The 13,640-nt window shown below is 33.5% G+C and overlaps 1 protein-coding gene across 1 annotated transcript; it reads left to right on the top strand.

Annotated features, from left to right (window-relative positions):
- On the top strand, positions 1 to 12,739 carry LOC141448555 (uncharacterized). Its single transcript, XM_074116979.1, has 10 exons — positions 1 to 153; positions 1,028 to 1,211; positions 1,736 to 1,845; positions 1,949 to 2,135; positions 2,665 to 2,774; positions 5,005 to 5,206; positions 8,818 to 8,921; positions 9,038 to 9,221; positions 10,858 to 10,964; positions 11,985 to 12,739. The coding sequence occupies exons 1-10, from the start codon at positions 99 to 101 to the stop codon at positions 12,719 to 12,721; spliced, it is 1,980 nt and encodes a 659-aa protein (XP_073973080.1). The 5' UTR covers positions 1 to 98; the 3' UTR covers positions 12,722 to 12,739.
- Positions 12,740 to 13,640: the final 901 nt, after the last annotated feature.

Here is a 13,640-nt window from a genome sequence, read left to right as displayed (position 1 = left end):
TTCTGAACGTTATAAATTCTTGAGTTATTTAGTGATGTTAGTATAACGTAAAAGATTCGCACAGTTATAGGCCCTTAGGTTTATAAGGGGAGAAAAAAATGTACTTTTTAAACTACCTAATATTAGCTGTCTTTCTGCATACTGTTAGCTCAGGTAAATATAAATTTTATTTATCTTGAAGAAAACTTATCTCTCTTAATTAAAAAAAAAACAAAACAAAATGAAAACACTTTTAAGACTTTCCCTTGTCTTATTTTACCTTACTAAGTTTTCTTCAACTTTAGGAAGCAGAATTAACTTTTACGTCTGTCTATAAAAATTAAGAAATATCGAAAAAAAACTGTTCTATATAACTCAAAATTTTGGTTTGACATTTCATACTCATAAATTTTATAAACAGGTATTAGAATTGTACAATTTACTGAAACAGCAATAGAATAAGAGTTTAAATTTCGAATTTGAGCTAAGATATTGATGGAGTAAATTTATGGGACTTCGGCTTAAATGATTTTCAACAAATTTGTGAGTTCTTGTTAGTTTCAAATAGTTAATGAAGCCGTACATTAAACTTAAATGACTTTTTAGTGGAAAGCTTATCCTTATTAAATTTCAAATAAAATTTACAAAACTTCAAATTTAAAAATAGCACGCTAAAATTAAAACAAAGAAAATAATTGAAAGTATCCTTCCAGAAAATTTTAAAAATTAACTATAAAGTCTATTCAATAAAGTGATAACTTTCAGCAGGTAAAAGTTTGTCCAAAAGCTTGTTGCCAGGTTCTTTGGAGGTTCTTCCACGTTGAAATAATAAATTGGGACATTCCACGGTTTTACGTTTTAGTTGACGATCATTTTTTTTACTCACAGAACCAAAAAACAGATATTTTCAATGAAAATTTTATATGTTAAATCCTCAAGATCGCAATACTTCTCTTTTCTAGAAAATTAAGAGAAGCTAAAAATATTTAATTATAGCACACATTGAATTGCAAATCCTAAGTACTTGATTGTATATATTTTTATACAGGAATAGTATTCAAAAATACTGTATGTGAAGGAGAAAGTATGGAGATCACATGTCCTAGAAACTACGGTATAGACATCTTAATTGGAGTGTATGGAAAACGGAACAAAGAATCCTGCAATAAGCTAGGAGATGAAACAGGTGACTGTACACTGGGCAAGCTGGGACTTGAACAAATTAAAACTAAGTAAGTGGTGCAAACTTATTTAAAAAAAAAAAAAAAATCAACTTGTAAACAACATGTAAAACATCAAGTGGGGCAGGCAACTGGAGTGGTTAGTTCGATAGTCCAGGCAGGCCCACGACCAGGCTGACCGCCCAAAAAAAAAGCGAGCAGTTTCTCAAAAAAGGAGGGCCCCCTAATTTAAAATTCTAATGCGAAAACTCATACGATTTTCATTTACCGCAATTTACATAAAGAAATTTTTTTTTTAAACTTAGAATTTGTGCGAAAAACTTCCTAAAAAAAAAAAATCGATTTTTTTTCGAAAGTAGAGTGGTCCTGGAAGAGTGCGTTACACGAAACATGTATAATATAAAAGTCAACTATCGATTTCAGAACAAAGTTTTAGTAAACATTTCCAGAAAATTTAATTACGTAAATTTGTAACGAGAGAAAGTCGAATGAAATTTAACTATATTTTTTTGTTAAGCTCAATTTGTTTCTTTGTTAAAAAAAAAAAAAAAAAAAATAGCTTACTTTTGTTTCAGATGCAATCAAAAGCAGCAATGTCGACTTCGTGCCACAAACGATGAATTCAACAATGTTTGTTTTGGCGCTAGAAAAGAATTAAGAGTGGTTCATAGATGTTTGAAAAATTGTAAATAATCGAATTTTTAATAATATCCCTTGCAGAGAATGATTTATTTTGTGAAATTTATCTTAGATCTTATTTATTTAATCAATGGTAAACATTTTTCCAGTTCAAATTTTGACAACACTTGTCTGTGAATTTAAAAAGATTGTACTTGAATGCCCTTCTGAGCAGATTCTGAAGATAGTATACGCTTTATATGGAAGAACAAATCAACTTAAATGTTACGACCAAAGGAAATCACAATCAACTAATTTGTGTTCACACAAAGATGCAATGGAGATCATGCAAAAAAGGTTTGATTTTACTTTATTTATAAAAAGTCCACCTATTTGGGTAAATTACATAAATTTTAACCTCAAAACTTCTAATAAATCAAAATAAGTTCACTCCCTCCCTCTAAGTAAGGTTAATAAGCACTTCACAAGTTTAAAGACGGCTGCAAAGAAAAGAAAGAAATCTCTGTAATAAACATTTTTCCTTACAATTCTCGAAATTCAAATGTATTTTTTAAATTTTGAACTTTAAAATCTATTTAATTCTTACTATGATTACGTTGAGTGGTACTTCAAGTTGCGGAATTTCTTCTAGCTTGGTTAGTTCATAAATTTTATACTTTACATTAAACATTTAGTAAAATAGTAAAGCACGCCAAAATAATACTTGGAAAGGAAACCTTATCCTACCATTCAACTAAAAAAAAGAATTGTTTGCCCTTAAATGAACTTTCAAGTAAAAATTATAACTAATAGAAGTTATAAATATAAATGAATGTTATGTATAAACAGAAAAACTGATCATTAAAATTAATCATTGCAATTTTAGTTGCGAGGGTGCTAATAAATGCAGTCTTTTTGTAAGCGATGAAGTGTTTGGAAAATCAATGTGTTCACATACGTCTAAATATCTTGAGGTAGATTATCTGTGTTTTTCTGGTAAGTACAATTAAAACAACAACAAAGATACCAAAAATATTTCCTATGAATTTAAAAAAAAAGAAAGAAGATAATTGTGTGTTTCTAAGCCTAAATTTTTCATTTCATTTCCTTGAGTAAGTGATGTCAAGATGAAGGATTTCTGACTGGTCCAATAGACGTTGCTGACATGCTAATTATTACCCGAAAGTTTTTTGTAAATCAAATAGCGCACCTCCTCTAGTACTTGACGTAAGTCTCGGTCGCTACTGGCTGAATGCCTAAGCCAACTTATATCTTCTTCTTACAGCTTTATCTAACTTAAAGGGCCCCCCCCCCTGCTAGAATCTAATCTTAACTTTTAGGCAGCCACAGTAGATCCATAGGGTCGCCTATGGCCTAAATTAGTTCCAAAAATTTTAAAATAGAACAATAGTCTATTTTCCAACAATTAAAATTTCAATTGGAATAAAATAATAATAAAACTAAATAAAATGATTATCGCAAAAGAAATGGGAAGTATAGACAGAACAATAAAATCTAGTACAATACACAAACAGCATATTGTTAAATGCTGTTTGTGTATTGTACTAGATTTTAATTTTTATTTAATTGTTATTAAATTTAACAATAATACTCACAACTAGGGAAGGGATTAGCTATGAGGTTAGCATACTGGACTCCCACGCGGAGGTCCCGGGTTCGAATCCAGCAGCTGACCCTTAGATTTTCTCTTCCTAGGAGCTTCTTACAGCTCACTGTCCGGTGATGGACAGTGTTGTCTGTAACGAGAGAACACTGTCCGGAGGCCGGCAGTGCACTGGAAAAAGCTCCGGGCGCTAATGACCTCAGCTGTTGATGCGCCAAAAAAAAAAAAAAAAAAAAAAAAAAAAAAAAAAAAAAAAATACTCACAACTAAAAGTGAAGCCGAACAATATGCACCATTTCAATGCTTTCAGGGAACAATGAGTGTTGAATTTAAGAACAAAGATTGAAGAACAAAAATTTAAGTTATCGAACCTTATTTGCCAATAAGATTAAAAATTTAACCAATTCAAACGTATTCTCCAGTTTATGATGAACTATTAACCTATTGTGGGCAATATCAGCCTCAAATCAAAACGGCGTAAATATCAACTAATGAATTGCAGTAGTTTAATAAAGACAACTATTGAAATTTCTATGATTTATATTTCGATCTAACTTTCAAGTTGCTATTTCGCTACAATATGATACTGTGGCGGCAACGCTACAGGTTTATAACCAGACATCAACTTTTTTAGTTACTGTTACAATTTCCGGTTTGAGCTTCGAACGTTCTGGACTTTGATTACTTGTGTTTTTAACTAAGTTTATGTATTCTTTGTGTTTTTTTTAAATAAATAAACATTTTTGTTTTGGCTACTCTGGTAACTCTTAATAATTGTGCTACACCTTCTTAATCAAAATATTGGTAGTAGCTCCAACTGGATAAATATCCAACAAAATACAATTCTGACCAATTTTTAGACAATAATAAATACCCAAGGGGATACCTAGTGCTATGAAGATTCCGATCTCAACAATGTCACCCTTAGTCTTATCATCCATTCTTACGCAGGGATTACTCCGATAGGGTTAAGTTACGATATTAACCTGTGCATTCACTTATCTCAAATAGTTATCTCACCAATTATCTTTCCAAATCCTAGTATATGTTAAATGCTGTTTAAGTGAGAAAGCTGCCGCTAACATCCGGGAAGAAGTAGTTAATCCTTTATCCCCTTTAACAGTAAAAAAAAAAAAGTAAAGTAATTGCCTAATTTTTCAGACGGGGCTTTACGTCCAGCTACTAAATTAGTGTCGTGGACGGAGGCGACTAGCAAACATACTTTACTATAAATTTCTCATATTAACCATTAAATAAAATCCAAGGCCTAGACACCGGGGGAATCGAACCCACTAAACCAACAATACATCTTAGCATTGCGGGTCTACCGTGGTGCCTCCCTTTAATAGTTATAATAGTTAACGATTTTGTTGATAACTCTGTCAAATACTATACAAAAAAAACCCTTATAATTAACGAATTATTTTATTAAATATCACATAACACCTTTCAAAGCCTCTTGCACACGATCTGAACCCGTTTATAACCTGAACAGTAAATTTGAACAAATTTTATTCTATCAATCTTATTAGACTGACTGATTTCAATATTTTTTTTTTAGATTCTTTATTATTCTAATTATACGTACATTACTTGTTCTAGAAAATCCAGTGGAAAAACGTCCTGTACTTGCATGTCAAAATGATTCAATAGAGATTAATAAATGCTCTAGGGGATATACCATCAACATTTTAACAGCATTTTACGGTAAAAAAGATCAAAGATACTGTTTTGGTATTCCCGGTTATGAATATTACGGAGAATGTGCAGGTCTGCCTAGTGCTTGGGACATTTTGCAGTTTCAGTAAGTAATAAGTATTGATTCTATCAGTTCCACATTTTAAATATTAAATTGTTATTAAATATTCAAGATATTATATATTTTGATCAAGGGCGCGTTCCACTAAGCGCTCACAACGATCAAAATATACCTTCAGCCGTTCCACAAGATGACCGCGGTCACAGTGGTCGTGGCGAAAACGTCACTAGTGACGTCATTTTTTTCGCTCAAGCGAAGCTCACAACGCCCCAGCTTAAGAGCTGGGCCGAAGTAGGCGTTCAAAAATTTGGCGCAATTTTTAAAAGCAAAGATGGCGACCGAAAAAATTATATCAGGTAAATGAAAGTATTATCTAATGTAAATAATTGAATCTGTTTTTCGAAAGTCTAAAAAAAAATAAAATAAAATGAAAAATTACTTATCCCTTTACAAACTAAATCACTGAATAACGACCAATTACACTTTGATAGTTAATAATACGTGGCCCAAGTTTTCGCTTTTCACTATTGCGATTTTGTAAAATTGCATTCCACTCTTCATCGGAACTAGATGAAGAACTTTCTAAAGCATTATTACGTTGCATTAATAAATATCCAACTGTTGCCACAAAAAACATTTTAATTTTATTTAAACGTAAATTTTATAAATACTCCACGAAAATGTAATATAAAAATTGAATCATATATATTTTTTTAATACAAGTCAACTTTACCAATAATTAATAAAGTTTATTATAACTGCTTATAAACGGGGTTAAAATTAAAAAACAACCTCTTCAAGCTTCTGACTTATTTTCGAGGTCGCCATTTGTAATGTTTACATGAACGATTAAAACGCCTCATAGTCCATTCCTCTTGAGTTTTTCGATTGTAACGCTCGCAAGCAAGGTGGAACGCATCACAAATGACGTATTAGCACTGCATCTCTCTTAGCTTTGTTGTAACAAAATTTAAATTTCTAGTTTGCTTAGTTCATGAAGTTAAAAAAAGGCAAAAATCTGAAATACTATTATTGTTTCCGTAAAAATATGGGTTGAAGCGGATTTCTACAACCAAAAGTACAATTTTTCTGCGTGGATTTTCCTCTTTTTTGAGTGTTTTTCGCGATTTGCTCCTTTAATTTTATTCTAAACTTCGTACATATATATTGTAACGAAGTTGACCTGGGCTGAAAAGAAAGGCCTAGATTGTTCTAGGGGTTAAGCGACCAAAGTCGGTAACAGGCCACCACTGTGTAGATAAAAGGGCCGGTCTCCACCAGAACTGGAAAGGAAAGGGCTACATTGTTCAAGGAGTTTAGTGACCGTAGCCTGTAACGGACACCGCTGTGTAAAAGCCAGCTAAGAGAAAGGCTCCAGTTGGGGTGGTGGCAGTATGTGTTTTCCCCAGCCAGTGGTTGACAGGTAGGAGTGAGATAGAGAGTAGGAGGAGGGCGGCCCCAGCTGAGGTGGTGGCAGTATGTGTTTTCCAGCCAATGAGCGGCAGATTGGAGTGAGACAGAGAGTTGGAAGAGAGCGGCCCCAGTTGGGGTGGTGGCAGTATGTGTTTTCCTCAGCCAGTGACCAGGCCGGTGGGCGTGACACAGACGGAGTGGGGCCAGACGCAGTTAAAAGGAGGCAGACACAGCTGGAGAAGTCAGTTTTTAGATAGAGAGTTTTTAGTCATTGAGAGTTTTTGAGTTAGTTTTGAGTGAGTCTTGGAAAGTTAGTTTGGAGAGACGCTTTGGAAGTGAGTCAGTGTTGCGGAGTCAGTTAGTCAGGCGGTTAGTCAGTTAGTGAGTAGAGCTTTGTTAGTGCAGCTGAGACTAGTGCAATTCGGTGCAGTGCGGACCAGTGGTCAGTCGTGGAACAGTTTTGTGGCGTTATGTAGAGAGTAAGTAACAGTAAACTGTTGTAAATGGTAACTGTAATGAATAGCGTTAGTTGCTAGTAAATGTTAATGTTAGTAATGTTAATGTGTGAATAAATCAGGTTATTACTTACAACTTTAACGAGTTTTATTATTTAATTAAACCCACATATTAAATTAACTAGTGGTAGGCATTAGTAATAGGTAAAGTTTCTAGGTAAAAGATAGGAAAAACTTTACAATATATATATATATATATATATATATATATATATATATATATATATATATATATACGAGGGTCGTTTGAAAAGTCCAAGTAAAAATAAAAACTACTTAATTTTTTGGGGTAAACCTTTTTTATTTTTCAACATAGTCTCCTTTTAGGCTTATACACTTCGTCCAACGCTGCTCTAGTTTGTTGATCCCTTCCGAATAATAGGATTTGTCCAAGTCTGAAAAATAGCCATTCGTTTCTGCAATCATCTCCTCGTTTGAATAAAATCTTTTTCCCGCCAGCCATTTCTTCATATTGGGGAACAAATAGTAGTCCGAGGGAGCCAAGTCTGGAGAATAGGGGGGATGTGAAACGAGTTGGAACCCTATTTCCATTAATTTTGCGACCACAACTGCTGAGGTGTGAGCTGGTGCGTTGTCGTGATGGAAAAGGACTTTTTTGTGGGCCAATCGTGGGCGTATTTCTTGCAGCTCGGTTTTCAAACGGTCCAATAACGATGAATAATATGCAACTGTAATAGTTTTACCCTTTTCCAGATAGTCGATGAGGATTATTCCTTGCGAATCCCAAAAGACAGTCGCCATAATCTTTCCGGCCGAAGGAACGGTCTTCGCCTTTTTTGGCGCAGATAGTAACCCATTGTTTAGATTGTTCTTTGGTCTCAGGAGTGTAGTGATGTATCCATGTTTCATCCACAGTGACGAAACGACGCTTAAAGTCCTGCGGATTCTTCTGGAACAGCTGCAAACCGTCCTTGCAACACTTTCACACGATTTCGTTTTTGGTCAAGCGTGAGCAATCGCGGCACCCATCTTGCGGATTAGCTTTGTCATGTCCAAATGTTGATGCAAAATATTATGTACCCGTTCATTCGGCATCTGCCATCAGCACTAGCAATCTCACGCACCTTCACTCTTCTGTCATCCATCACCATATCATGGATTTTATCAATGATTTCTGGAGTAGTAACCTCAACAGGGCGTCCAGAACGTTCAGCGTCACTTGTGCCCATATGGCCACTCCGAAAATTTTGAAACACTTATAAACTGTTCTAATCGAAGGTGCAGAGTCACCATAATGTTTATCAAGCTTCTCTTTAGTCTCCTGAGGCGTTTTGCCTTTCATAAAGTAGTGTTTAATCAACACACGAAATTTTTTTCGTCCATTTATTTGAAAATCACTCGACTTCCTCGATTCAAAGGAATGCCAAACACAAAGAAATAGACCGATCTGGCTGAAACTTGGTGTGTGTTCTTCCAAGAGATGCTACTAACTAAACATAACCTCGATACGCGCCAGTGGTGCTATCTCTCTGACTTTGCACGGACTTTTCAAACGACCCTCGTATATATATATATATATATAAATATATATATATATATTTATAAAGCTATATATAATATATATATATATATTTATATCGTACATATATAAATTATTAATAGATGTCATAACTTTTAATTATTTTTCAATGAAAATTCTTATAGGACTTGAATCTTACCTTTTTTTAAAAAAAATTTTGATTTATCTACAATTTTAATTTTTTCCAGGTGCCAAAGAAAACGCAGTTGTGTCATTGATGTTAAAAAGCTTTTCCCCTCGCTTTGTCCGAACATCTATAAATATTTGGAATTTTCCTATGAATGTGTAAAACGTACGTTCATTTGCAAGTACTTGTTCTTTGAAAATTACCAGATCACTTACTGAAAAAACAAACAAATAATCTGATTAATTTCACACTCAATAAAAAAAAAATAACCTATTTTCCAGGTAATGCAAACACCTCGGTTGCATGTGAAAATTCTGTACTTCAGTTAACCTGCCCAGATGGTTACTATTTATGGATAGTATATGCATTTTTTGGGAGGAGAAACCAAATTATCTGCCAACGAGAAGGAGGGCAGTTTTCAAACGAATGCCATTCAAGAACAGCTTTTGATATAGTGGCTACCAGGTTTTTATTATTGATTTTGTTGTTTTTTGTTCACTTTGTGGTCAATGGTGTTCTGAATCTTTTTAGTACATTGCCGGAAATGTTATCTAGATTTTAGATACACTAAGATATATAAGATATAAACTGTGGATGTGTCATGGACACGGCCGTGTGTTGTACGTGAATACGTTTACGTAACAGGTTATATTTTTTTATATAAAATATTTTTATTTATGTATTTAGGATGAAATCAAACGTCATAGTGAAACGTGCACTAGCTGCTGCCCAATGTGTCTTCTTAATCGACGATCGAACACAATCTATGCCTATACAGTCCGTTGTCGATGTAGAAGCGATTTAATCATCCACTTGTATAATTTCAACTGCCCCAGCTGCAGTTGTACTGTGACACCGTCGTCGTTGATCCGCTCGGCCACATTCATTCTTTTACGTTCCCGGCACAGTTTGACTCGGTCATATTTTATTATTACCATTCGATTGTTCTTGAGAAGCCCTTTCCAACCGTATACCGATCTCTTGGTATTTGGTTTTGGCTTTTCGACGCGTATAGGCCGACATTATATATTTTTGATATTTTTTTTATTCTAACATCTTATTATATTCACTGTCACTATTTTACAGTAATGTTTTAGATACAATCGATAGATTGTGGCGACAGCTGACGATTAAAACTTAAACGAACATCGTAGCTTCTCTGAATCAAAAGTTATATACTAATTGCAAATCTCGATACGCAGCAAAATGATCTCTAAATGGCGGCGCTTCCCCCTCCACCGTGCGCGATGCGTCACAGACCTCGCTTATCGTAATGAATTCTTTGATCCTTTAGCTATCCAGTGGTCTAATTTAATTTTGGATGTAGACGATAGATTTGAAACTAAAATGCCAAACTGTATCCTCCGATTTTGTTATCATTAGGTTTTTTGGATTGCCTCCATATGATAGCTTTAAAGACGTATTCACGTCAAAAAAAAAAAAAAAAAAAAAAAAAAAAAAAAACCTCCTTTATATTTTACTAGGAATGAGAGCTCACCAACTTTCGAGAGCCTGCCGGAAGCGGAAAATCGCTTATCGAGCAAAATATTTTTCTTTTCTTTTCTTTTTTTATAACTGAATCGGTTACAATCCCCAAGATACCTCGTGGGTAGGCAGAGGGGATTTAAGCACTTAAATTGGCTACTTAAAACTTATAAAGAAATGGCTTACAGAAAAAGGCTGAAAGGGGGCAATTGTTGTCAAATATTAACTAGCCTTGAACATGAACATAAAATAATACAAATAATATGCTAAGGCAAACAGGACCGTCTCACAGTGATGTCGATTTCTCTACATCAAGATTATTAATCTTATTACTCCGAAACCAGTCAGGATACAATAAACGGGTCTCTACGACGGATAAAATTCGCAAGATATTTAAGTTAAGACTTGGGGTAATGATGTGTTAATTTTAAATACTTAGGGTAATATTTTTCAAAAATTGGAAGAAAATTGAGTTACAATCTTGAGTTTGAGAAAGGCGCTTGAGTGTTTTCTTAAGATTTTTTGATTTGCAAAACATTGTCTTTTTATTGTCAACTCAAATTGCTTTGAGTATGTTTTTTTTCCCTAATTTAAATTCTCAATTTCCAAATTTTAGGTGTAATAATTTAAAAAGTTGCATTGTTGAATCCAAAATTGAATTATTTGGTAATCCTTGCCCTGAGGTGCCGAAGTATTTAGAGGTGGACTACCAATGCCTAAGTCGTAAGTATTTCAATACTTTTAAAAGGAAAGCAAATAACTAAATCCTTTATTATAATAAATAAAAATAAAGGACTCCATAGTACGTTAGTGTGTTTTAAAACTCTTGATTCACTGCAGTACTTACGAACGATTATTTAGTAAGAGAGATTACGATTAGGGCGACCACGAACGTTGTGAGGGAGGACCCTTGTGTAATGGGTTCAGATGTGAGAGAGACAGAGAGATGTTGGTTGTGGATGTCGATGGATAAATAACACTTTTAGTATCGGTATAAGACTTTATGTATTTATATGACTGACTGCCAAGGACTCTATACTTTACACTACAAGAACAGAACAGACTGACTGACGTGGCTAAACGATGTGTACAATTGAAGTGTAATACTTTGAACAGAATTACAGAATCTCCGAATCTCCGAATTGAATATATATCTCACTGAATTGAATATAATAATTGAATCTGAATATTTTTAATAATGAATCCTCTTTGACTTTCCTCTTGTTCTTATATACCTTCGCCGAGCCTCCCTTCTCTGTGTGCCAAGGGGGGCTGTCCCTCTCTCTCTGGCTAGAGTGGGTGAGTGGTGGGGTTTCACTACCCCTACGCTAGAGTGGATGAGTTGTGGGGGTTCACTACCCCTACACTTGTAAGGAATTACACTATTTTTCGAGTGTCCCTATTTAAAGTGGCAATAGGGCGTACTCTTAAATATCCAAATTGATGAATAAATTCAATACTAGCTAAAAGACAGTTATTTTTACTAGAACCTAGTAAATTTTTTTTTTTAATTTAACATGTAATGCGAAGTTCTGGCAGGGTACAGGGTTGTTCAAGAATCATTTTGTTGCACGATCATTCCACGACCTGGGATTTCTTACCCATTAATTTAAATTTAATTTTGTTAAAATATTTTTGCTGTAAATCTATATGTAACTTACTGATTAAATTGTAGAAAATGATATGTTAATCGTAGTGCAAAAGAGAAGTAATTGCACTTTATCGATTTTTTTTTTTTTCCAGGAACAGAATTATTTTTATTAATTCCTAATACATGTTATAATGGCCGAAAAACTCCAAATGAGATATTTGACAAGTTCTTGTGGAATGTAGTAAAAACCAAAGCACTAATAGATATGTATAAATATTATCGACCAAAGGTAGGTTCAAAAGAGATACCAAATTTAGAATACATGTGGCAAGTAATAGGCACTGAACTATCCGACCAATTTGGGATGAACGTGCCGTCGGCAAATTGTGAACAAAGATGGTGTGAATTAGAGAAAAATTATAAAATATTCGAAGAGAAGAAAAATACCCAAGATTGTGATTCAGAAATCTATTTTGATTATTGGGAGACAATGGACGATTTCTTTAATGAAGAAATATTCAATACTTCAATAGCAGTGTATACGCCTGAGAATAAAGATTGCTGTAAAAGAAGAAAAGGATTTGTAGCGGCGGAAAATGTATGTAGGAAAAATAAAGAGACCGTAGAACAAGTGAAGAAAAGAAAAATTCTTGCACAAGTAAGTAAATCTAAATTAGCCCACCAAAGGGAAAAAATGGAAATTAGAAAAGAAAAAATGCAGCTTTACCGCGAAAGAAATGATCTAATTAAATCCTATATTGATTTTATGAAGGATAGTGGATGTTGTACTTCATGTAATAGCGGCGAAACAGATGGTACTTGTAGTAAAGGTAATTGTAACAGAGGCGAATCGAACAATTGGGTGACTGCGTATCACATTAATGATTAATTTTTTTTTTTTTTTTTTGAGACTATTCCATAGGAAAAAAAAAAATTAAATAAATGAGTGATTGTATATAAACACCTGTTACGCATACTTGAAAAGACCAATTTTTAATTGTTCAACTAATCAATGATTCATCTAAAATAAATTGCATCTAAGCAAAATTTTAAATTATTCATATAACCTTTACTAACTCGAAGAAAGCATCCAAAATTTCGTCAGTTTCAATATTGCAGAGATATTAAGACAGTTAAATATTTAAATATTTTCGTAGAATAAGCCGAAGTGTATTAAATGTGAAATTGAAAATAAATTTCAAACATTTTATTTTTCATTGAATTTACATTAAAAAAAAAGTATACATTTTTTCGTTAGCATTAATAATTTCAGAGTTTTTCTTAATATTGTTACAATTTGAGGTTCAAAATTGTCTTCATTTTTAATGAGATTGGTGTTTTAATTGAATAATTCTTGTAAAACGTTCTCTTTATTGGTAACCCAATGTTAAGAGAACTAAATCAGGTGAATGACAACTCCATTGGTCTCCATTAAATAATTGTTGCCATAACAACTATTAAACAACTTCTGTTTTAAGTCGATTTAATGAGATTGGTGTTTTAATTGAATAATTCTTGTAAAACGTTCTCTTTATTGGTAACCCAATGTTAAGAGAACTAAATCAGGTGAATGACAACTCCATTGGTCTCCATTAAATAATTGTTGCCATAACAACTATTAAACAACTTCTGTTTTAAGTCGATTTAATGAGATTGGTGTTTTAATTGAATAATTCTTGTAAAACGTTCTCTTTATTGGTAACCCAATGTTAAGAGAACTAAATCAGGTGAATGACAACTCCATTGGTCTCCATTAAATAATTGTTGCCATAACAACTATTAAACAACTTCTGTTTTAAGTCGATTTA

The sequence above is a fragment of the Rhodnius prolixus genome, unplaced genomic scaffold, assembly GCF_049639745.1.
Source record: "Rhodnius prolixus isolate KJV_2025 unplaced genomic scaffold, Rpr scaffold_2, whole genome shotgun sequence".
NCBI lineage: Eukaryota > Metazoa > Arthropoda > Insecta > Hemiptera > Reduviidae > Rhodnius > Rhodnius prolixus.
This window is presented reverse-complemented; position numbering and strand designations above follow the sequence as displayed.